This window comes from Gracilinanus agilis, chromosome 2 (genome assembly GCF_016433145.1).
Source record: "Gracilinanus agilis isolate LMUSP501 chromosome 2, AgileGrace, whole genome shotgun sequence".
Taxonomy (NCBI): domain Eukaryota; kingdom Metazoa; phylum Chordata; class Mammalia; order Didelphimorphia; family Didelphidae; genus Gracilinanus; species Gracilinanus agilis.
Genome location: NC_058131.1, coordinates 267,808,685 through 267,832,411, shown reverse-complemented (window position 1 = coordinate 267,832,411; position 23,727 = coordinate 267,808,685). Strand labels below are relative to the sequence as shown.

The 23,727-nt window shown below is 42.8% G+C and overlaps 1 protein-coding gene across 1 annotated transcript in view; it reads left to right on the top strand.

The window, feature by feature from the left end:
* CACNA1B (calcium voltage-gated channel subunit alpha1 B) overlaps nt 1-23,727 on the top strand; it is a 275,653-nt gene that overhangs the window by 186,977 nt on the left and 64,949 nt on the right. The window contains 7 exon segments of the mRNA XM_044659657.1: nt 3,799-3,892; nt 5,902-6,062; nt 8,689-8,826; nt 9,747-9,948; nt 11,794-11,958; nt 12,687-12,797; nt 16,374-16,457. Coding sequence (XP_044515592.1) covers nt 3,799-3,892; nt 5,902-6,062; nt 8,689-8,826; nt 9,747-9,948; nt 11,794-11,958; nt 12,687-12,797; nt 16,374-16,457 — 955 coding nt within the window.

Sequence of the window (23,727 nt, the reverse complement as noted above, 5' to 3'; positions counted from 1 at the left end):
CCCCCTCCTGGTAAGCCCCCCCCCTCTCTCTAAGACTAACATTTATCTTTCATCAGTTTTGTGATAGCTTTCCCATTCTTCACGATTTTTCATAGAATCTCTGACAGTGATTTAGAGATTTTAATTGATCAGTACTTTCACAATCCTAGCCTATAATTTTTCTGTGCTTAGTGATTGAATTCATGAAACTATCAAGCTGTTCTCTTGCCATCATCTTACTGATTAAGAGTTTCACTTCACCACTGATTTTTATTCTATCCTTCCCAATTCAAAGATCATTCCTGGAAGAGAGAACAGAAACCAGATAAGAATTAAATCATTTTGCCTTCTCGTTGTTCTCTGTTACCATTATTCTATCTACTGTGAAACAGTGGTCTTAGCTTGGTTTTGATCTTCCTCTGGTCCTCAGTGGACCTCTTAAAAAACCCTTTTTTCATTGTTGTTATTCTCAGCATTCACTGTCAACTCCAGCTCATTCTGAGCTTTATTTATCAGTCTCAATAGTATTTTTTGCAGGAACATGCTACTTTTTTCTTTTTTTAAAACCCTTACCTTCCATCTTGGAATCAATATTGGGTATTGGTTCCAAGGCAGAAGAGTGGTAAGGACGAGGCATTGGGGGTTAAGTGACTTGCCCAGGGTCACACAGCTAGGAAGTGTCTGAGGCCAGATTTGAACCCAGAATCTCCTGGCTCTGGGTTTGGCTCTCTATCTACTGAGCCACCTAGTTGCCCCCAGAACATGCTACTTTTGTATTTATCCTCCATTGCCTGAACCTGCAACCTTCTCTGCATCTTTTAAAAATCTAAATATTTTGCTCCCTGTTTAGTCACACTGATCTCTTTAAACAACTCCTTCCAACTTATTTCCTCATTAGAACCATTATGTGTGTGTGTGTGTGTGTGTGTGTGTGTGTGTGTGTGTGTGTGTGTGTGTATAAACACTCAGATTCCTTTCCTCCAAGGGCTGACTTCCAATAGGTAATTTTGGACAACTGTATCCTTTTTGTCCTTTTGTAGGGGCTTTTAAAATTCTACTTCTAAATAGTAGGATACACACTAGAGTATACCTGAATTTCATTTTCTTCTCTATTATCACTTCTAAGATGGGGAGGTCACTTTCCTCATTTCTTTTTCAATAACTGGTTTTTCCTTAATGGTCAGAATCAGGTACAATATAGCAAGTCAAGAGTTTTTCAGCCACTCTGCTTTTGACAGAGAGCAAACACCAGCAGCTATCTGTATAAGTAGCTGAAATCCTCCAGCACTGCTATAGTATTCCTCTTTGTCAGATTTGTGATGTTTCCTGAACTTCTCAACTACTTCATCCTTCTGTCCAGGAACTCTGTGATACACTCAATGACAATATGGCTTCTTTGTCTCCCTCTGCCAATCTTCACATCCCAAGGATGTACGTCATGTTTCTCCTCTCCCCTTCCTATATTTCCTCACATGAGCACACCTTCTTGGTGCACAATACCACATACCTGCCTTTTTTTCCTTTTTGGTGCCTTTTGTATCCTCCTACATTCACATACCAGTCAGTCTTTTCTTCTCTGATACCTATGTGCTTCTTTGTATTGGATTCCTGTGTTTATGTACTTTGTATATTTGTATGTAGACATCAGAGGCCATTGGTCTTTTCCTACTTCTCCACTTGGATATTATCTCCTTTGAAATGCTGGTTCTCTTTATTGGTATTATTCAGGAGATGCCATTGGTCTTAGGTTCACTGAGCATGTCTCATCTTCTCTCAGGCCCAGTAGTGGACTCTTTTCCTTTTTTGGCACTCACTAGTGATCCTTCCTCCCCCTTGAGCTTCCTGAGGGCAGGTGGTAGATCCACAGACACAAAGTTCTTCCTTTTTACTGGTCCAAGGACCCAGCTTGGCCCTGGATCTCTTCCTGATTCTTCTGGCCACATGTACCTTATAATTCTAGGTGGTTAGACCCATATGTCTACAAGTGGGTTATCACTTACTCCAATTCCCAACCAGTATCTTTCTCTCCCTTGACTACACAAACTCAGGTTTTCTGTTTTTTCCAAACACATGTGAATTAATTTTGCTTCATGGGTCTATTTTTTTCTTAGAACAAACCACCTCAACCCCCATGCCAAATGCTATTTGTAATGGTACTCAGGAATAGCCAGAATCGCCTAATGTAGTGAAACCATTTCCTGGGCTAGCTAATGATAATAATAACTACTAGTATTTAAGATATTCTTAAAGTACTTTGCAAATTATCTCGTTTTATCCTACCTGAAAGGTAGGCACTATTATTTTCTACATTTTACAGATGAGGAAACAGATTTAGAAAGGTAAAGTGACTTTTATGGAGTCACATTCAATAAGAGTCTAAGGCAAGATTTGAATTTATATCTTCCTAACTCTAAGGACAGCATTTTATCCAATGCACCACCTCGCTGCCTCTGCCTGAGTAGAGACTAAACTCAAGGTCTAAAGAGTATAGAGCCTGAAGGCTGAGTCTTGGGTACCTGTGCTCTCAGTACTGCAATTGGAAGGCTTTTGGGGCAACCCACAGAGAACAAACTAACCAGCTACCCCAGGATCCCTGCCAGGAGTCAGCACTTTCCTTGGAAAGCTCTAGACACAGTTACTTCTACTTTCCCCTTCCCAGAGGTGGGTTTTCTAAAGACTCTTCAGCCCTAGAGGCTAGTGTGGACAGAAACAGAATTCTGCCCTTCCTCCTTTTCTCCTTTTCTCTTCCTCAGCATTTCCTTCCTTTGTCTTTCCTCTCCTTTTATCCTTCCCCTTCCTTTTCCCTGTCCCTATCCCTTCTCCATCCTCTTTTTCCTTTCATTCTTTTCTCTTTCTTTCTACCCTCTCAACATCGCCTATTCCATTTTCCTCTCTCCTCTTTGTCATATAGCCTCCTTCCTTTTCCTATAGTATAGGTAGAGGTCTTGGGGCTACCTTTTCCAGAGATCCCAAAGGCCAAACTTCATATCCCTCAAGAGGGAAAAAACCCAACAGTCCTCTACAACTCATTTTCTACTGGCTCTGATATCATCTGCATTTAGTATTACGTTCCTGCTTGTGGTCTGTAACTGTTCCCCCTCCCTCCATATCAGGACAGCATCTGCATGCACTGAATGGGAAATACTATTTCAGCCATGTAATAGTTTTCTTGTTACATGGCTTAGCATGTCTGATCACAGAAAGGTGATCAGGTTGAGAGCTGCTCTTCTTCCATGAAGATAGAAACCTTATTCTGCCTAAACCAAAGTTTGCTGCTTCTGTCTCTCCATGAGGTCCTGAGCTGTCTCTCTCCCTCCTGTAGCAGAGGGGGATGTATGGCTATCAATCTGTGCTTTAAAGCTGTGTTTCCTCCTGAGTAAAGGAGATCTCCAATCTGGCTTGTTCTGGAGGAGGGATGCCTTTGCCCTTCTCTTCCTTCTCTGCCTCCTCCTCGTCCTCCTCCTCTTCCTCCTTTTCCTTCCCCCAGATGTGAAGTTTGCTCTATTCTATGTAACCAGGCACTTCCTGCCACCTGCCCTCAGCTGTTTGTGAGAAATATCCAGGGAAGAGAAGAGATGCCGATGTATCTGCAGACTACAGGATAGGGACAAAGTTTGGGCAGTTAATGTTTCTGTGGCTGAAATTGAGCCCCTCAGCCCTGCACATGAGTGGGCCAGGGACTTTGGTGTGCAGAGTGAGTCCTGCCCAAGGCCTGCGTGGTGCACGTGGGTACAGTGGTAGGGTGGGTTTTCTTGGGAGCCAAACACAAGCCAAATTCCTCCCTCCCTGTTTTTTTCTCTGTGGCTTTTCCCTTTCTAGAGGAAAAGGGAAAGACATCAGCACAATCAAGTCACTGCGAGTGCTCCGAGTCCTGCGGCCTCTGAAGACCATCAAACGCTTGCCAAAACTAAAGGTTGGAGCCTGAAGAAATTTGGACCCCAAAAGGGATGAATCTTGGATGGGAGACTGACTGCTTTGGTCTCTTGTTTTTTGCCTGGTGTGGAAGAAGGGAGGGAGAGGTGCTAATCCTTGAGGCAAAAGGGGAATGGGAAAGTTTGATTTACTTTGATCACTGAGAGAGAGAGATAGACAGACAGACAGGCAGACACAGAGAAAGAGAAAGAGACAGACAGAGAGACAGAGAAAGAGACAAAGACACAGAGAGACAGAGAAAGACAGAGAAAGAGATGGCCTAGAGGGGTGAGAAGAGTAAAGGTGAGTCCTTCCTCAGGAGGAATGGTTTCATGCTTGTCCAAAATGTTTAGCAAAATCGGATTCCTTGAATTATATTCTTTCCCCAGCTAGCTGCAAATCTTCCTCTGACCATTTCACAGACATGTAGAAGAGTGTTCCTGGTTGTCTGCAGTGTCCTTCAGCATAGCACAGGGAGGACAGAGCATCACTCAATGAGGAGCTAAAGGAAGGGCAGAAGTCACTCCTTTCTCCTTCTGTCCAAGGCCTGTACCTCTGGGTCTAGCTGAAAGGCTTTTGGTTTCAGCGTATGGAGAGAGTTGGGAGTCCCAAACAAGGCATGCTTCTTGGTTAGATCTTGGTAAATAGGAAGCTCCATCCCCATCCTAGCCTCATTCTGTCACCTTCACACAGCTGAAGTTTCCTTCTTCCTGATATCCAACCAGGCCCATTAAGAGATGAGATAAGTTCTATTCGAGTCAATAAGTAGTCATTCATTTTGCTAGAGTTAGAACCCAGGTCCCCTGTTTTCAGGATCTCTTGGGATCCTGACCACTAGTGATAATAATTCTCATAATACAATAATAATAATATCACTGTAAAGAACTATCCTTGTAACAACTCTGTAAGGGGTAGGTAGTGCAAGTATTATCCCCATTTTACAGATTGGAAAACTGAGGCCTAGAGACATGAAGTGACTTTACCAAAGTCACCCAGTTAATACTTATTAATTAGGATTTGAACCCAGGTTTCTTGACTTAAAGTCCAGGGCTATCTTTATACACCAGGTCTTCTTTACACTAGGCTGGCTCTGAATAGGTTGAGTTTACATAAATAATTTCTCTCTCAACATTTTGCCTACCATTTGGGTGATTGTAGGTGACACTAAGTCCCTGCAGAGGACCCAATCTGTAGGAACTTTTCCCAAGAACCTCGGGTAGGACGTACTGCTTGGCAAGCTGCAGGCCTGTCTTTCTCAAAGGTCTCAGTGGCCTTTTTCACATCCACCTCAAAGAAGCATCTCGAATTTGGCCAGAAGCTAAACTATACTGGAGAAAGCCAGATGCCCTCGGAGAGGATCAAAGATTGAGAGTTAGAAGGGACTTCAGGGATTATCTAGGAGGAACTTCTCACTTAACAGATGAGGTCATTGAGGCTCAGCACAGTGAAATGATTTATCCAACATCTCATGTATAGTATGTTCCAGAATTTGGCCTTCCTTGTCTTTCCACCCACCTGTACCCCATCATCTCTCTGTGAGGCAGGAACCCTGATGTTTCAGCATAGCCAGCCAGCTGGTGGGTCAGGTTGGAATGGACCCTGAACTCAGACCGAGTCTGGTGGAGACAAGACATAGGCAATGCTCTCTAGAAACTCCCAGTTAAAGAGGTTTATCATTTCTTTCCAGTCCCAGAATATCAGGGAGCGAGAGTATCCCCGAGCTCAGACTCAGCTCGCTAGCAGTTACCGATCCTGAGGCATCCTTCTCTTCCTCTGCCCCATCAGCACCCAGAGAGAACAAGACCCCCAGCTCAGGGGTGGCTTTGCTTTTCATCGTTCTCTTTCTCTTCCTCTTCCCATCGCCACCCCCCCTCATCCTCCCACAATTCTCTCCATAGGCTGAGCTTGGCCTCTGGCCTAGACCACCCTTCTTCATCCCTGTCGCAGATGTGTCCATCTGCCCGCACCCCGACTCTGGCTCTGCCCTCTCTCACGCTTCTCTCTCCACAGGCCGTGTTTGACTGTGTGGTCAATTCTCTGAAGAACGTCCTCAATATCCTCATTGTCTACATGCTCTTCATGTTCATCTTCGCCGTCATTGCTGTGCAGCTCTTCAAAGGAAAATTCTTCTACTGCACAGATGAATCCAAGGAGCTGGAGAGGGATTGCAGGTAATCCGAGCACAGTCAGGGCAGGCCTCCGTTGGGGCCTCCAAGTGGAAGCTGGGGATTGACAAATAAATGTGTTTGGAGTTTGGGGTTTAGTCTCAGCCTGAGGGACCGAGACCCATAGATCTTAGCTGAGCTGTAGAAAACCTGTAGATAAGACACAGCAAATGCTCATCAACAACCAGTAGCCCCAGTATAGCAACATGGCCTAACAACAACTCGAATCTCTGTACCATTTTAAGATTTACAAGGTGCTTCGTGCCACAATTCCTCACATCGTGGCAGTTCTGGGAGTCTCATCATCATTGTTGTCTTAGCTAACATTTATAATATACTTTAAGGTTTGCAAAATGCCAGCTGGCACAGTGGAGAGAGGGCTGAGCCTGGAGTCAGGAAAGCTCATCTTCATGAGTTCACATCTGGCCTCAGACCCTTCTTGGCAGCCTATGCACCCCTGGGTAAGGCACTAAACCCTGTTTGCCTCAGTTTCCATATCTGTAAAGTGAGTTGGAGAAGGAACTGGCAGAGTACTCTAGTATCTTTGCTAAGAAAAGTCCAAATGGGGTCATGGAGAGTTGAAAATGACTGAGCAAAGACAAATTACATAGATAATTTCATTTGATCCTCATAGCAACCCTGTGAAGTAGGAGCTATAATTATCCCCATTTTACAGATTAAGAGGCTGAGGCAATTGGAGGGCAAATGACTCTCCAAGGGCCATACAACAAGGAAGTATCTGAGACAGGACTCAGGTCTACCTGAATTCAAGTCCAGTGTTTTATCCATTATATCACCTATCAGCCAAGGTAGTAGTGCAATTCTTATTGTCCCCATTTTATAGATAAAGAAACTAACACTCAAAGAAATTGAATGTCTTGCCCAAGTCTACCCTGTGACGGAGCTAGAATTCAATACTAGGTTTTTCCAACACCATACAGTCCTTCTCAAAAATCATTAACCAAATCAAATGAATACTTTACATTAACTAAACATAGTAATGCTACTCAGGAATAATAGGTGACCAAACCTGGTAACACTACATAGCAATAGCAAAATTTGCTTTTATAAGGAACCATTTGTTTTTTGGGGTTAGTAGAAGTTGGGTGTTGGGGTGATGGTGGATGGAACCTACCCAGAGAAAATCACTATGTAACTCTGGAGAAAAACTAAAACAAAAAGGGAGTCACTGAGGCCCATCCAAATAAGCCAGGTCCTGCCAAGGTGATCCCAGTCCTGAAATGTTCCCATACTGTATTTCCAGAAGATTTATGTCCCCTCTGGGGCAATTGAGTCTACACTGCTCAGTAAGCCAAACCCAAGTGACCAGAACCACCTCATCTCAAGAGGGCACGAGCTCATGTGCACGTGCGTGCATGTGTGTGTGTGTTTATATTTTGTTTCTGAGTTAAAAAGAAAAACATTGTGTCCAGTCAACAAAAAGTGAAGTACTGACGGTGCTCTCTGCTAATTTCTGAAGGAGAGGCAAAATTTAAATAAGATACATATAGTTCTTGCTCTGATGGTGGTCATAGCCTCATAGGAGAGAAAGACATAAATACAGACAACTTTAAGTACTCTTAGTTCCCTCCCTCACTTAGGACAGAAGGATTGGAGATACTGGGTAAGTAGCTATTCTTTTCCCCTTGTAAACATACCCTAGAAAACTTGTCTTATGAGATAGTTTGGAGGCAGGAGGGAGAAGGTTATGACCAAAGCAGCTGTTAGGAAAGGGTGCTCCAAGACTATGGTAGTGGTAGAAAGGGAAGGAAGGTAATTAGGTGTTGGATTCAGGGAAGTAGTAAAAGATGAAAGGCGAAAAACAGGATAGAAGGCAGAGATCTGCAGAACTGGTTTCAAGCTGCCCAGATGTTTCAAGAAACTAAGACCTCAGGGTTTGGAATGTGTCCTTTACAATGGTCATTTATTTCTATAGGACCTTTATTTCACAGAGACTATTGTTTTTGCTAGGCCCCGCTCTCCTTAGATCACATAAATCCTTTTCCTTTTATTAAAGATTTTTCATGAAGAGGAACAGTTTATAAGTCACATTGAGCAGAGACTATATGGTTTTTGGGGAGAGGTGGTGAGATCAATCCCCTTAATGAGAGGTCAAACATCTTTGTGAGTTTCTAGGTCTTGCTGCTCCAAAAGGAGATAACCCCAAAAAACAAATGGTTCCTTTTAAAAGGTTGGCTAATGGAACAGTCAAAGGATTAGACCAAAATTCTTGGGTTTTCTAATATGGAATTTGAACCAGCATTTTTAGCATGGGGGAAAGTCAACAGTTGCCTGATGGGATCATAGAATGACTTGCCCAAGTCAGGCAGATTTTGAACTCAGGTTCTTTGACTCCAGAGCAAGCTCTCTTTCAATAAGACTACATTACCTTTCTAACATGAGATTTTTAAAGTGAATGCCACCAAGTGCCAAGAGCACTAACTCAGAGAACTGAGTATCCCACCACATTTGAGATATTAATGTGTACAAGAAGGCAGTGATGCTCATGAGTTCTTAGCAAAGGGATTGTCTCTTCCTTCTCTCCGTGGCTATGATATGTGTTTTCTGTAGGGAAAGAATGCATCGTCAACATAGCTTCTCTCCCTAACTTACCCTGTGTTCCCATTTTCAGGGGTCAGTATTTGGATTATGAAAAGGATGAAGTGGAAGCCCAACCCAGACAATGGAAGAAATACGAATTTCACTATGACAACGTGCTCTGGGCTTTGCTGACTCTTTTCACGGTGTCTACAGGAGAAGGGTGGCCAATGTGAGTTGTCACCAGTTTTTGGCTGACTGGGGAACAGAAGAGAATGATAAATGTTTGGAGACTATTGAAAATACAACAAGGGAATTCCCACAGAGTCCTTTGGAATTGTCTTGGATCATTATATTCCTAAGAATAGCTAAGTCATTCACAGTTGATCATCATTTAATATTGTGATTACTGTGTATGGTGTTCTCCTGGTTCTGCTCTTTTTAACTTTACGTCAGTTCATATAAGTCTTTCCAGGTTTTTCTGGAAGTGTCCTACTACTTAATACCTTTACAAAAATAAACCATGTAGTAGGACACAGAAATTATAAATTTTCAAAAGCAATACTAATTACATTCTTTCTGGACCATAATGTAATTTTTAAAAAAGTGATTACTACTGTGAACACAAAAACTATAAATTGAAATAAGGACTTAATTAATTGAACATTAGTGGGCCAAAATAAATTCTAGAAAAATGAGTAAGTATGTAAAAAAGAATGACAATAATAAGACTATGTACTGAAATTTCTGGTATTCAAAAAAACAGTCCTCAGAAGGTAAAAATTATATCTTTCAGAACATATATTAACAACAGAAAAGAGTTAGTTAACTGAATATGTAATTTTTAAATTTAGAAAATAAACACAGCCAAAACCATCACAAGAGATGGAATTTTGAAAATTTTGGCATTCTGAATTTAGATAGATAGATAGATAATAGATAAGACTAAAAATGATAAAGCTAAGATTTAGTTCTTTGAAAATACTAACACAAAAGATTTAATAGCAGAGCTGGGTATATAGCCCAACTCTCTTGACTCTTAGTCCAGAGATTTTTTTACTGCTCCATATTTATTAGGGGGAAATTCTTTCCCAAATCCAGATTCTATTTTGTGTCCTAGAGACCAACTCCCCTTCTTTTCTTTGCTTCCAGGGTACTGAAACATTCGGTGGATGCAACCTATGAAGAACAGGGTCCAAGCCCCGGCTTCCGGATGGAACTATCCATCTTCTACGTGGTCTACTTTGTTGTGTTTCCCTTTTTCTTCGTCAATATCTTTGTGGCATTGATCATCATCACCTTCCAGGAGCAGGGGGACAAAGTGATGTCAGAATGCAGCCTGGAGAAGAATGAGGTACCTTGTGAGTCCTGGCCTTCTACAGAGGAGCCCTGGCAGGTGGTGAGGGGAGAGTTCCTGGCTGACATCTGGGGCTGTTGGGAAGGCCTCTCTCCTGCCACCTCAGCAGCACCAGGTCCTTGGTAATGCTGTGTCTATGGACCAGAGATTAAAAACCATCTATGTGTTTTGTTATTTATTTATTTTTAAACCAGGGTTGATTTGTAAAGAGACCAATAGGTTTGATATGATAGAAAAGTCTCACATTTCTCTATGTACTTGATCTTGGGTGGGAAACTTCTTTGCCTCTAGAAACATGACTTTCTCCATGAATCTGCAGAAAGCTACGTGTCCACTTATGGGAATGATCCAATAGGGGCTGACTCTTTGAGAGCATAATCAGTGAATCATTCCTCTTTAAGGACTCTTTCACAGTAGTACAATAATGAAAGGCCATGCTATGGTGCTCATGGGTTAATTAATTTTTTTCATATTCTTTCAATACATGTAAAAACTGGCAAATGTCTGTGCGTAAAATATCACATTTTTCTCTAGTCACATTTAGCCAAATGACATTTCTTTAAGACACAGATTTCATATTGAGTAGAATTGAATGTACTTGAAAATTCAGCCTGCTACATGGAATTATGGGAAATTAGGAGACAAAAGTAGACATTTAAAGGTCGATAGAAGTTGTTAACAGGAGGCAGCTTGTTTTTCTGCTTTCCAGTGCTAGGTTTTACTTTAATGAGTCTGTCAGGCAGGGAAACAGAGGCTTGGGTTGCTGTAGGAAGTAGCTTTGTTGCTAAAAATCTGTTCTTCCTTTGAAGGTCTATAATACTTTCTTATATTGGATTTATGGTATTCCTTATTTGAAGACAGCTATAGCTAGATTCTCCCCACATACCCCTACACCACCAACCCCATTCCCCAGCCCAAGACTAGATCTTTAATGTGATTAGAACTTGGTAGATTTAAGGCAAGTGGACATTTTAATTAGGATTAAAACTGTGGCCTACAACCCAAGTTTTGTACTTAAGAGTCTATGGGTGCCAGATGTGCCTCTTTTTAGAGGCAAAGGCATAAAGCAGAATGGCCATGCCTTGGATAGCATTGACCTAAGTCATCATATCCCTGACCCAAATGTCTATGGTCCCCTAGGGGAAGAAATCTAGTTGGTCATGGAAAGACTTCATGGGCTCTCTCATCTTAGTAAAATCTATGATCCTTGACTCAGAATCTTTAGCAGTCCCTGGGACTTCTCCACTCCTTGGAAGATATCCAGTTTGGAGCCTATATGACTTGAACAGATGTAGACCCCACAGGTTCCAGATATTATCTGATTGACAGCTCTGGGCATTTTTGCTGAGGTACAGAGTACATATAGCAGTCATTGACACCACAAGAATAGCAATGTGGTATTAAAAGAGCACTGGACTGGAAGTCAGATGACCTGAGGTCAGTCTTCTGCTCTTCTGTCACTTGGGTAAGACCACATGGGTGGTGTATGATTTTGAACAAATTACTTCATTCTTTGAGCTTCAATGGCGATAATAATACCACATGGAGCGGTTAGGAGGATAAAAAGATAATATGTTTGAAGCACTTTTTCAACAAACTGTAAAAATGCTATATTATCCTAATTACTATAATGGGTCACTAAGAAATGTCAATAGAATTCCTTTGGAAATCCCAATGGTCAGACCCCTTCAGGTCTTGGTTGCCCAGAGACTTGAGGGATAAGGGCATTGTACATGCTAGGAAAGGTTTTTAGTTCCCTCTCTTCACCTTTCCAGAGGAGATGCTCTTCCCTTTGCCACTGGCTCCTCCAAGCTCACTGTGCTGTCCCCTCTCTCCCTGCAGAGGGCTTGCATAGACTTTGCCATCAGTGCCAAGCCCCTGACTCGTTACATGCCTCAGAACAAGCAGTCCTTCCAGTACAAGACATGGACGTTTGTGGTGTCCCCACCCTTTGAGTATTTCATCATGGCCATGATTGCCCTCAACACGGCTGTCTTGATGATGAAGGTGAGTAATCTCATATCTCTAGGGCATGGGGTGCTCTTGATACTGGCCCAAATGGGACAGGGAACACTCTAAAGCCAAGAGGGGAATAAAGATCCCTCTAAGGGAAATGGTGGAGTCCCAGCCTCTGCTGGATTGAAATATTGAAAGGAAATTGAATTCTAGTCAATAGATATTTGTTGAGTGCTTATCTTGTGTAAAGAGAATGTAAGGAAAATGAGTGTTTGATCTCCATTGTCTCAATGTTGATAGCTCAGCCCCTTTGCTGTGTTAATGTAGATTGGTTGCTTCAGCAAACTATGATATGGTTGAAAGAACTCTGCTTTGGAGTAAGAGGACCAGAGATCAAATCCTTGCTCTACCCCTTATGATATGAGAGACCTTCAGTAAGCCACTTACCCTTTCTGGGTCTTGGTTTCCCTCTCTGTAAAATGAAAGGATTGGACTAGATCAGAGACTGGTGAATTATGGGCATGGGCCAGTTTTTATCTAACTTATGAGCTAAGAATAATTCCTACATTTTAAAATAAAGGAGCCAAAGTTGCCATTGGACTGTAGTTTGCTGATCCCTAGACTAGATGATCTCTGAGATGCCTTCCAATTCAAGCTCTTTGTTCCTATGATCCTAAGAACCTAGTGACTGAAAGCCAAAACCCAGGCAAGTTAGCTTTTTATCATGTGCTTTATGTGCCCCCTTTAATTACTAGCCTTCTCTTTCCTCTTCTGGCTAGTTCTATGGCGCCCCCTATGAGTATGAAATGATGCTGAAGGGCTTGAATATTGTATTCACTTCGATGTTCTCTATGGAGTGTGTCCTGAAGATCATCGCCTTTGGGGTGCTGGTATGTTGTCTGTCTGTCTCTTTCAAGTGAACAATTCTTAAGAGCATGCTAGGTACAAGGGTCCAGAGCTAAGTGCCTGGGGGAGGTGTGGGGGGGTGGGAGGATGAAACACTACATAGCCAGTGACCTAAAGGAGATTCTAGTCTTCCATATTTACAAATTGGTCAACTACAAAGAGGATGAGATTGGAGTACCTGGGTTCAAATCCCAGCCCTGCTTACTACTTATATAATGTCCAAGTTACTCAAATCATCTGGGCCTCTGTTTCACCATTTCTAAGATGGATTATAACATCCCTTCAAGCTCTAAAACTATTATCCTGTGATACTTAGTAGGATAAAAAGTAAAGTGTGATAAGAGCAAAGATATAGACAAAGAGAGATCCAGGGAAGAGAGATCTAGGCAAAGCATTCTAAGAAATTAGTGAAAGGGGAGACCACTTTCAATTGAGGAATCAAGGAAGGCTTTAGAGAGGAAGTGGTAAGCACCTGTCCTGGGCCTTGAGGGAAGATAAGGGTTTTAATAGGTAGAAATGTGAAGGGAGGGTATTCCGAGGGAGGGACTGGTCTTCATGGAGGAACAGATGTAGAGGGATTTGAGGAGCTAGCAGTGAAGAAATACAGATAGATAGTATGGACTCTAAAAGTTTAGCATTGAATGGGGAGGACAGATATAGAATGACAGGCTGAGGTGTTAGCAAGGTTAAGAGATGATCTATTTTTAGAACAGGAGAGTGAGATTGTTTTTCTTATCAATAGGGAAAGAAATAGTAGAGAAGCAAAAAATAAAGGAGAGAGAGAGAAGGAAGGGGAAGAGAAAGAGCGAGAAAGAGAAAAGAGGAAGAGAAAGGAAGAGATAGAGGAGAGGAAGATGTAGAAAGAGGCAGAGAAAGAAACACAGATGGAGAGACAGAGACAGAAATGATTGATGGAGCAAGGTCCTAGAAGAGTTTCGAAAGGATGGGATCAAGAATATAAGTAAAAGTGTTATCTTTGATTTGTCGGAGAGTTATTAATCCTCTGAGGCTAGGTGAAAAGAGGCAAGGATGGGTGAGGACAAGGAGAAGAGAGGCAAGGAGGCTTCAAAACATTTCAGTGAAGTAGGACTGGAGGTCAACTGTGAGACAGTAGAGAGAATCAGAATTCTGGGTTCTGAGAGAAGGAAGATAGACTGAAACAGTCACACAAACAAGTATATGATGGGGAGTTGGCAGGCTTAAAAAACTTTCTGTACAACAATGAGGGGCATATAGTATTATTTGTAGTGGATGCAGGCTGCAAAGTTTTCTGACTCCTAATGGCAGCCAGACAGCAAAAGCAAATAAGATGAACTGGGTTTAGTTAGCAAGGAAGAGTAGAAAGATAAGGGGCAAGAAATTTAAGGGTGGAGAATTACTTATACTATCTGACTTTTATACTAACTTGACTTAAAAGATTGATATGTGAAAGTATTGAAAAAGAGGAATGATGAATTAGGAGAAAGGAAGTGGTGAGGATTAAGGCAATAAAGGTCACATTGTGGATGAAAAGCAGGTTTAGGAGAAATGAGACAGTGGGGCAAGAGGAGGGAAGATGGTAACCACAAAAGAGAATTCCAGAGAACCAGATCATAGAAGTGGAGCTGTCTAGAGTTGATGGTGAGGTCTAAGGTGCAGCCACTGAGACCAAGTGTCTCTTGGCACCGAGGAAGTTGTTAGGAGGTCAGGATGTCAGAAGGGCCATTGACATGAATGTTGAAGTCACTCTATATGATGGCAATGATGGCAAAGGGGAAGGAGAATATTGGTCAAGGTGCTGGTCATTAGGTGGGAGGGTATCTAGAAAGTAAATAGATGAGATCTGAACTGGGTGATGTCATTGGCAGTCTTCCGAGGTAGAGAGTTTGTTGAGTGATGATAGAGGAGCCAATGGGCAGTGGACATAAAGAAGAGCAAAAGAAGGGGGCAGCTAGGTAGCTCAGGGGATTGAGAACCCAGGTCTAGAGATGGGAAGTCCTGGGCTCAAATGTAGCCACAGACACTTCCTAGCTGGGTGACCCTGGACAAGTGACTTATCCTGCATTGCCTAGCCCTTACCATTCTTTTGCCTTGGAACCAATATACAGTATTGATTCTAAGACAGAAGGTAAAGAGTTTTCAACAACAGAACTAAGTAAGTAGTATGCTGACTCTTCCTCTTGGTCCTAGATCTTGGTCTGGGATCATGAAAAAGAGTTGCCACCCTGGAGGCTAGGGTTAACTTGAAATGTCATGGCACTTGGCTAGCTAGCCAGCATGGATTCTTCTCTAGTGCTTCTTATAGCAAGACCAACCAAGAGCCACATGACTCAGCTGTGGATAGAGTTTTACCTCATTCCCAACCACCACTCCCATATTGAGTGCCTGAGTTGTCTTCATTGGGCCTTAAAAGAGCCTGAGTAGTCTTCATTGGGCCAAGGAACCAAAAGAGTGGGGGGAGGGATCCTGGTATAGGTGGGACTCTGCCTAATTCTCATGACCTGGCCAGGACTTCCTCCTCAAAATGTGGACATTCTAATACTGGGATATGGTTGATCAAGTTCCACAGGAAGCCATGGGTTTCCTTATATATTAAAATTTTAAGATTGGAGGAAGAGTTTGGATGATCCTTGGAAAGCCTCAGGTGAGGAGGTGCCCTTGTCCAAATACCCATCCTAAATGGATAAGACCCATTATTAAATTAAGACCCTCCTCTTGTACCAGCTAAGTGGCATAGTAGGTATATAGAGTCAGGAAGATTATCTTCCCAAATTCAAATCTGGCCTCAGATACGTACTAGCTGTGTGACCCTGGGCAAGTCACTTAACCCTGTCTACCTCAGTTTCCTCATCTGTAAAATAATTTGGAGAAGGAAATGGCAAACAACTCCAGTATCTTTGCCTAGAAAACCCAAAAGGGGTCATGAAGAGTCATACACAACTGAAATGAATGAACAACCTCTTGGGCCATTGTCTGCCAGGAAGGAATTTGTTTAACCAGTTGAGATCATGTTTATGGATATATCCACATCATATACTTACATGATGTCTCTAATCAGGGGACTTTGGCTAAATAAATGTGTGTCCTATGGCTCCTAATGTCCACATGGTAACGTCAGTCATACTAATTCTATCTGAAATCTGGCAATGCCCTAGTGACAACTAAAAATCTTGTCTTTCGTAGTAGCCAGATGTGACCTCTGGCTAGTTTCCAGCTGGTACTCCTGGCTAATACATTTAACAGTGAATATGACCATTGTTTGTGGTCCTCTAGACCGGTGGTTCCCAAACTTTTTTGGCCTATAGCCCCCTTTCCAGAAAAAAATATTACTTAGCGCCCCCTGTCACATACTATCACCACCCTCTTACAGTTATTCACCGCCCTCAAATGCACCTGTGGCCATCACTGCCTCCCTGGATCGCTGCAGCACCCACCAGGGGGCGGTGGCACCCACTTTGGGAATCACTGCTCTAGACCATGGTTTTGTCAGTTCCTTGCCCCCTACCCCCATCTCAGTGTTGCTTCCCCCAGTTCCCATTTCAGACTACAGTTTCACATTTCCTGTCCCTTTTCCCTCCTAGAACTATTTCAGAGATGCCTGGAATGTTTTTGATTTTGTAACGGTATTGGGAAGTATTACTGATATTTTAGTAACAGAGATTGCGGTAAGTACAATTTCTTTTCTATTTCTCATTGTCAGAAAAAAAAAAAAGATTTCCTTCCCAAATGTGTTCTCATTCCTGACTCTCCCAGAGTCACCTGTAGGATTGGTTGTTGCCTCCTCTTCTCTAGAAGCTCTCCCTTTTCAGGAAAATTGGGGTTGCTTTTCCTTAAGAGGAATCAGGAGTGGGAAGTTAAGTCCTGGCTTAGCCAAACAGGATCCTGAATGAAGGTAAAAATGAACTAGAGAGCTGAGTGACAGATTGGTGAATCTGATCAGTGCATGATTGGCCATAGCAGAAGGGATTCTCCAATTTAAGGGATTAACTGGGATCATCAAGCCATGTTGTGGAGAGCTGTGAGTAAAACAAAGACTTTTCGGTTGAAGTGACCACAGAAAGAAGTAGAAGTGAGATTCAAGAGAACAGATAAGGCCAAGTCCCAGAGAGATAGCCATTCGTATCACCTCTCAGAAGGAAAGAGAAGTCTCCTCAACCAATAGCTAAAGTCTAAGAGGGAAGTCTGGGACAGGGAGTCCAATGCTAGACCTGAGAACAGGGTCACATGAATGCTGACTTAGGGAGTCTTCAGTGACAACTGGTGGCCATCTCTAGCCTTAAGAAGGGAACAGTGGCTCTCTCAACCTTCTGTCCCTTGGCCTCCAAAGGCCTTCTGTCTGAGTGCTCTGACTGTGTGGACAGTCAGTGAGGCTGATTGAGAAGGCAGCACCTATTTCCCAGTAGCTGGGCTGGCTCCATCAGCAAATGGCAGTAGACACAGAAGCCACTCCTCTTCTTCCCTTATCCCCTAAAAATATCTTCTCTCCTGCCTTTGACTTAAGTTTCTGCTCCCTGTGAAAGTACTTTTGGAAAAGTCTACATGGGGTCTTTTAAATAATTTGCACTTTAATGAGTTGGTGTGATAGATCCCTGAAAGAAGATTTTATTAGGGTCTGAGTATAGAAAGAAACTGAGGACCCTCTGGAAGGAAAGAATATGGAAAAGAGCAGGAATGGAGGTGAGGAGGGGGTTTAGCCAGAAACTTCAATGACCCATTCCCTGCTGTTTGAGACTAAGGAATAATGACCATGATCTTAGCTCAGATCTAGTTCTAAAAGGTATGTTTTAGCCAAAATAACTAGCTGGATTTCCTCTAGCCTGTACCCATACATCTCAGAACCATAGAATCTTAGAGTTTGAAGGTGCCTCAGCTGCCATTTAGTCCAATCCATACCCAAAAAGAATGGCTACTACAATATTCCCTACAAGTAGTTGTCCATCTTCCTTTCTAGGACTTCTACTAAGGGCCTTATATTCCCCACCTCCCAGCAGTAGCTGGTTCCACTTTTAGACACTTTTAGCTCTAATTGCTGTGAAATCTTTCCTGGCATCAAATCCAAAATTGCCTCATTGTAATTTCTTCCCCTTACTCCTGATTCTGTTACCTAGGTCCAAGCAAAACAACTCTAGTGCCCCTTCTACATGAAAGCACTTCAGATACTTGAAGCCTTATGAGGAGTCAAGACAAAATTCTCATTTGGAGAATTAAGGTTCCCAAACAGCTTCTGCCTCAAAAGAACTATGGACCTCATGGGACTGAGTCTTTGCTGCACATTCACTTTTTCAGTCTTAGTTTCTTGTGGTAGCCATGAATGGTGAAGATCTAAGTATCTCTCTAAAAATGCTCTTCTTAGCTTGCTATCCCTCTCTCTCATGGGTACTCACTCTTTGTCTTTGACTTACTTTCCTTTGACCTTTCTCCATGTTGGCAATTTGGGGCATCTCCAATGGGAGGTGAGTCTCCATACTCAGTAATTCTAGGGGCCCTACAGGTTACCCTCATTGGTGATCATTCCTATTAATACTGTAGCTCACAAGTTTCCACCAATGCATTTCCCATGAATAAATCAGTCACTAATACTCAACATTATCTAAAATAGTTACTAAAAATGCAAAGTAAGGAAAAATATTTACATAACATTCTACTCATCAGCCTGAATCATACTTTCCAACCAATACGTATAGTATTATGGAGGGAGACTTTGAGTACCAGGTGATAAGGTATACATATAGGGAAAACATGTGGCCAGGACAACTCATAGCTCTGGAACTCTAGGCTTCAATATTCTCTTTCTGACTTGGAAATTGTCTATAAAAATTTCTTGATGATCATAACTTCTGTGGGAACAAATGCTTCCTCTACTAAGCCGAACCGATCCTCAGTGTTTTAGATTTCCACTTCATTAGGCCCAAAATCTGAACTTGACAAAAAAGAGCTGTTAAGTTGCTTCTCTAGTGTTCTGCCCTCCAAACTTTTCCTCTGCTTAACTTGGCTTTGCTAGGACAGCAACTGTAGTATCCATCTCTTCTAGCTTCAGGCTAAACGGATACCTTCAACTAAAGTATTGCTAAACATTTTTTTAGAAAAAGGCAGCAACCCTTATCTTAATATTGGCAAAAAGTCTCTCCAACTCTGCTTCTTTGACAGGACTTTTTCCCCCTTTTTCTTCCTTGTTTTTCCCTTCAACAATAACACGTACAATGCAGAATAGTATTTTGGGCTTCCATTCTTCTCAATAGCAAATAGCAGTAGGAGCAAAGTATATTCTTTCTACTCCTTTTCAATAAATCATATATAAATAATGAGCAAATGCCCTGTCATGTAAATCACTAACTACTGCTGACTCAGAACACTCTACCGTGCTTTCTTCAGAACACTAAATCAGATTTATACCCTAAACAATAATGGGGGGTTTTCCCCTGAGCCATTTATTAACTCACTAAAAGAATCACTTTTCTTTGCCTACATAGGCATGGCTTATTAAATAAAAGACATAAAACTGAGTTCCCCACATGCTGGGGCTTCTGAGACTACAAGATACATGAAGAGGTCATCTAGTCCAGCTGTCAGCCTCCAAAGAGACGATATTTATGAAACGTGTGTGAGACCATCCATATCCACTCTCTCAACCTTGGGGTCGTACCTGACACCTGTGAAGCAGGCCTTCCTTCCCCTATCCCCATCCCTAATCCATTAACCAAAATGAGGGTCACACAAGGCTGCTAGCTTTCTGCCCCTTAGATTTGCTCCTAGCTAAGCCAGAGAATGGAGAGAGATTGTCCAGCTTCATTGTTCTCCATCAACCCCTGACAGGAAACCGAGACTCTTAGAATTTGTTATCCTAGGGCCTCAGAAATATCAGTCCTTTGCCTATGTAGGAATTCATGAGCTCCTTTATCTGACTAGAGGAACACACTATTGTTGTTTCATTTTTCTCTTTCTCAGTATCTTCAAGACACTAATGGTGTAAAGCAGAGAGAACAGCACTGGATTTTGACCCAGAAATCCTGAATTCAAATCCTGTCCCTTCTGCTTAAAATCTACTTGACCTTTGGCAAAAGTCACTTTACTTTTCTGGGTCTCAATGTCCTCACCTTTGAAATAAGGATATTGGACTGCATAAACTCTAAGGCTCTTAGTCTGTGATTTTCAAAACAACTTTTTGCTCAGACAGAGGAAAAATGAAGGGGCACTGAATTTATTTATCCAAGAAATCCAGGATTAAAACAAACAAGAAACAAAAACCTTTTACTTAAAGGAACAGATTGGTTGTTTTAGTATAAATTATCAAAAGTGGCCATCAACACTGATCAGCTTCACCATGTTGGGGGTGCCATTTCCATGGGCAGAAACACGAAGACAGTGTCTTCATGATCCTCTTCACTTTCATCTCAAGGGAACACAGACATTATAGGTTCCTGATTCCTTCTACAGACAATGTGGCTCAAAACCTTTACTTCTGAGAGCTGGGGACACTCGAGACACAGGGGCAGAGTGGGCCCCACCTTGAACATAATGCTTATTTTGCTAAAATGCAGCCACCTCGAACACATAGCCACCAGCTCCACTGCTGCAAGCTCATGTGGTTCTGCATTCATTTCCTTGCCTTACTGACTAGAGACTAGGTCTTACATAGGGTGAAGCTAGAGTGATGGGGTGGGAAGGGGTGGGGTAGAATATAAAATTCTGGTGAATAGTGCTGATTATAAGCAGATCACATGGTGAACTGTTGGCTTCCCCCCTGCCCCGGGGCAGAGGCAGATGTTGTCCCCTATGTTCTTTTCCAAGAGTCTGATGCTCCTTAATGTATGTAGCCAAATCTCTACCCTGCCCATTGCATCCCAAATCTGGACGTTCCCTGTCCTAACCTAATGTAATACATACAGAGCAGGTGAGAAAATAATTTGACCAAAGCCTGCAGTGAGTATCATTGCTCCAATTATTGGACAGATAGGGCCCAGCTCCTCTGTGTCCTTCCTTGGAGTGAGTTGGTCAGCAGAGGGATGGATGAACCTCCAAAAGATCTAGATTCCTTTTTCTCCAGGCCTCTGCGAGCCTTCTTGGTCCCTAAGATGGTGGTGATCTCACGCTGTTCATTGACTGCCCTACCCAGAATTAGAATAAGTTCCATTTCTGGTAGAGCCATGGCCTTGGCTGCCTACCAGGCCTTCCTTTGGAAAGCTCATGGCCAAGCACATTGGCTGTGGATTCTAGGCGGGCAATTAATGTCTCTGGGCAATCTGAGCCATGGGCAGCCTGGACACCATCCCAACCCTGTGTATTACTTATAGTCCCCTGGGTAACTCCAACCTTAACCCCCCTAGCTTCTCTACCCTTACAGGTAAAGGCAAAAAGATTCATAGTGTTTTCTCTTGGAGTTGTTGTCTGTCAGGTTTCATGTCCTTTATGGAAGTCATTTTCTTCCTTGGACAAAACCTTGCACACCATTTTCTTCACCCATATGTGTAATCAACTCAAGCCAATGAGACCCAGCTGGGCCTGCCCCTGGGAAAGAAAGGTGTATGTGTGTTTGTTACTGTGTTTGTGTTTGTATATGTGTGTGGTTGTTGAGGCCAGGTTGTTGCAGTCTCCAAATTAGGGGTCAAACAACCATCAAATTCCAGCAAAATTCCTTTGCCTGGAAATAAAAACATTCCATATCCACAAAATGCCTTCTAATTTGCATTACGAACAGAAATGCAAAGAATCCCACCCAGTCCCTTGAGTTTTAAGGTTTCCAAAAAACAGGTTTTGGTGTGATATATTTTGAGAATGATGATCCCCAATCAAATAATCTTCCAGTGAAGTTTTCAGAGTTTGAGTTTTTTACTTGTCCTGATGACTCATTTTCTCTTTTGTTTTCTGTTTTGTTCCTTATTTTCCTTAACCTACCTGCTGAATCACGCCATCCAATCAACATACAATGCGAAAACCCATGTCTCCGTCTGTATGTTGTGCGCCTGCTGCTCAAAAATACCCCACTTTGTAAATAATCTTGCCAATGTCCATCCATGAAAACATCACATATAGGAAACGGTTGGTTTCATGAATTTAAACAGTTTTTACAATTTTCTGCTTTGATTTGATCGTCTTTCTATTTACTTTTTCCTCCTTTGGTTCTTTAAATGCAGCATTCCCTTGCACCTTGCACTGGCAAGGCTCAGTATGTGTGTCTTGCGCTGTTGTCCTGGACCCAGCTGGCTTCCTTGTGGCTTCTCTCTCTCCCTTGTTCTCTCTCTCTCTCTCTCTCTCTCTCTCTTTCTCTCTCTCTTTCTCTCTCTCTCTCTCTCCTTCCCTCTCTCTCTCTTTCTCTTTCTCTTTCCCCCTCTCATCTCTCTCTCTCTTTTCTCTCTCTTTCTCTGGCTTGTTGGGTCTTAAAGCCCCGCAGAAGCCCCCCAGGAGAGGGGCTCTCACCAACAGCTATGCTCTTTGCTGCCTCTTTTTAAAAGGATGTCGGGAAACAGCCACAGGCATTATTTGGGTCTAGACAGTGTCTAGGTAGGGGGTGGGCTGGGTTCAGCTGGTCCCTGGAATTGGAAAAGGCTCAGCTCCTGGGAAAGGCCTCATTGCCAAAGACTGGCTCTGGACCAGAGTCTGCTCAGCCCTCACCATCCTGGCTCTCGTACACAGCCTAGCCAGAGGGACAGATTTGTTCTGCCCTAGGTGTTTCTGTTGCACAATTGCTGTTACCTCCTTAGATTGTGTTCTGTTCTCTCTTCCCCACTTGGCCATAGGCCCTTTTGCCTCTACTCTGCCCAGAAACATGGAAGAGAACTCCAGGAAAGGTAAAGTAGGAAATGTCATGGGCCAGACCTTCCCAAACTGTAGCTTCTTAGAAGCATTGGTAGAGACATCCAGCAGGTCAGGATATCAACAGAGACTTCTCTGGGAGCAGAAGCTAGAAGCAAGCTTGGCTACTGTGATTCAGATGAATTGTACAGGACTGCATCTGGTGGTATGGCGTCATATTGCTTTCTACATCCATTGGCATACATTACTGGTGACGGCTCAACAACCACATGAGGCATGACCTGGACCAGTGACATCATGGTGGATTCCAACCCTCTAAAACTGTGTTGGAGAAGATGTGCCCGGTGACATGGAGGGGGCTTCTCTCTTCCCCCTCTCCACAGCGACTGAGGACATTTTTTGCATGCCTCACTCCTTTGTCATCAGCCCAATGATGTGCTTCTTCCCTCTGCTCTCTGGGGTAATGCAGAGGGCTCACAGGTGACTAGAGGTACCACACAGAGGAAGAGATCCAAGTCACCAGCCTCTGTACCTTTCCTGCTTCTTCCTTGTCCTCCCTTGATTTGTTTTAGATGTGAATTTAACAGTCATCAACAAACACAGGCATTTCAACATATAAAGATGAACAAGAAAGAAGATTGTATAAGAAACTGAAAGGGGGTCACAAGCAAACAGCAGCTGTGTTACTTGATCTTTTCAGGATTATGCCCAAGTCATCTCTGTTCCTGCTCAACACCCCAAAATAGCCATTCTTTGACCCCACCAAACCACGCAGACTTCCCCATAAGTGGCAGCCACTCACTACTCTCCCCTCTCTCTGACTGCTTCTATTCCACTTTCCTTGGTCCTGGGCAAGACGACATCTGTGTGGCCCCTAAGAACCCTAGTCTCCTGCTACAAGATTTGGAACACAAAGCTGGACTGAGTTCATGCTTGGCCTGGGATGCCTTTGTGGAAATTTCAGATACCTGGACCTAGAGGAGTATTGTGGACACTGCTGATGGGCCCCATACTGAAGGAGTTTTCCGAAATCATCCCAGGAACCAGAGACACACTGCACAGAATGAGTCTGACTTTGATCTTTGACTGGCCAAGGCTTGGCAGCATTGAAGTTCAGGATTACTATGTCCTGTGAGAATTGAAGATGTGTGTGTGTGTGTGTGTGTGTGTGTGTGTGTGTGTGTG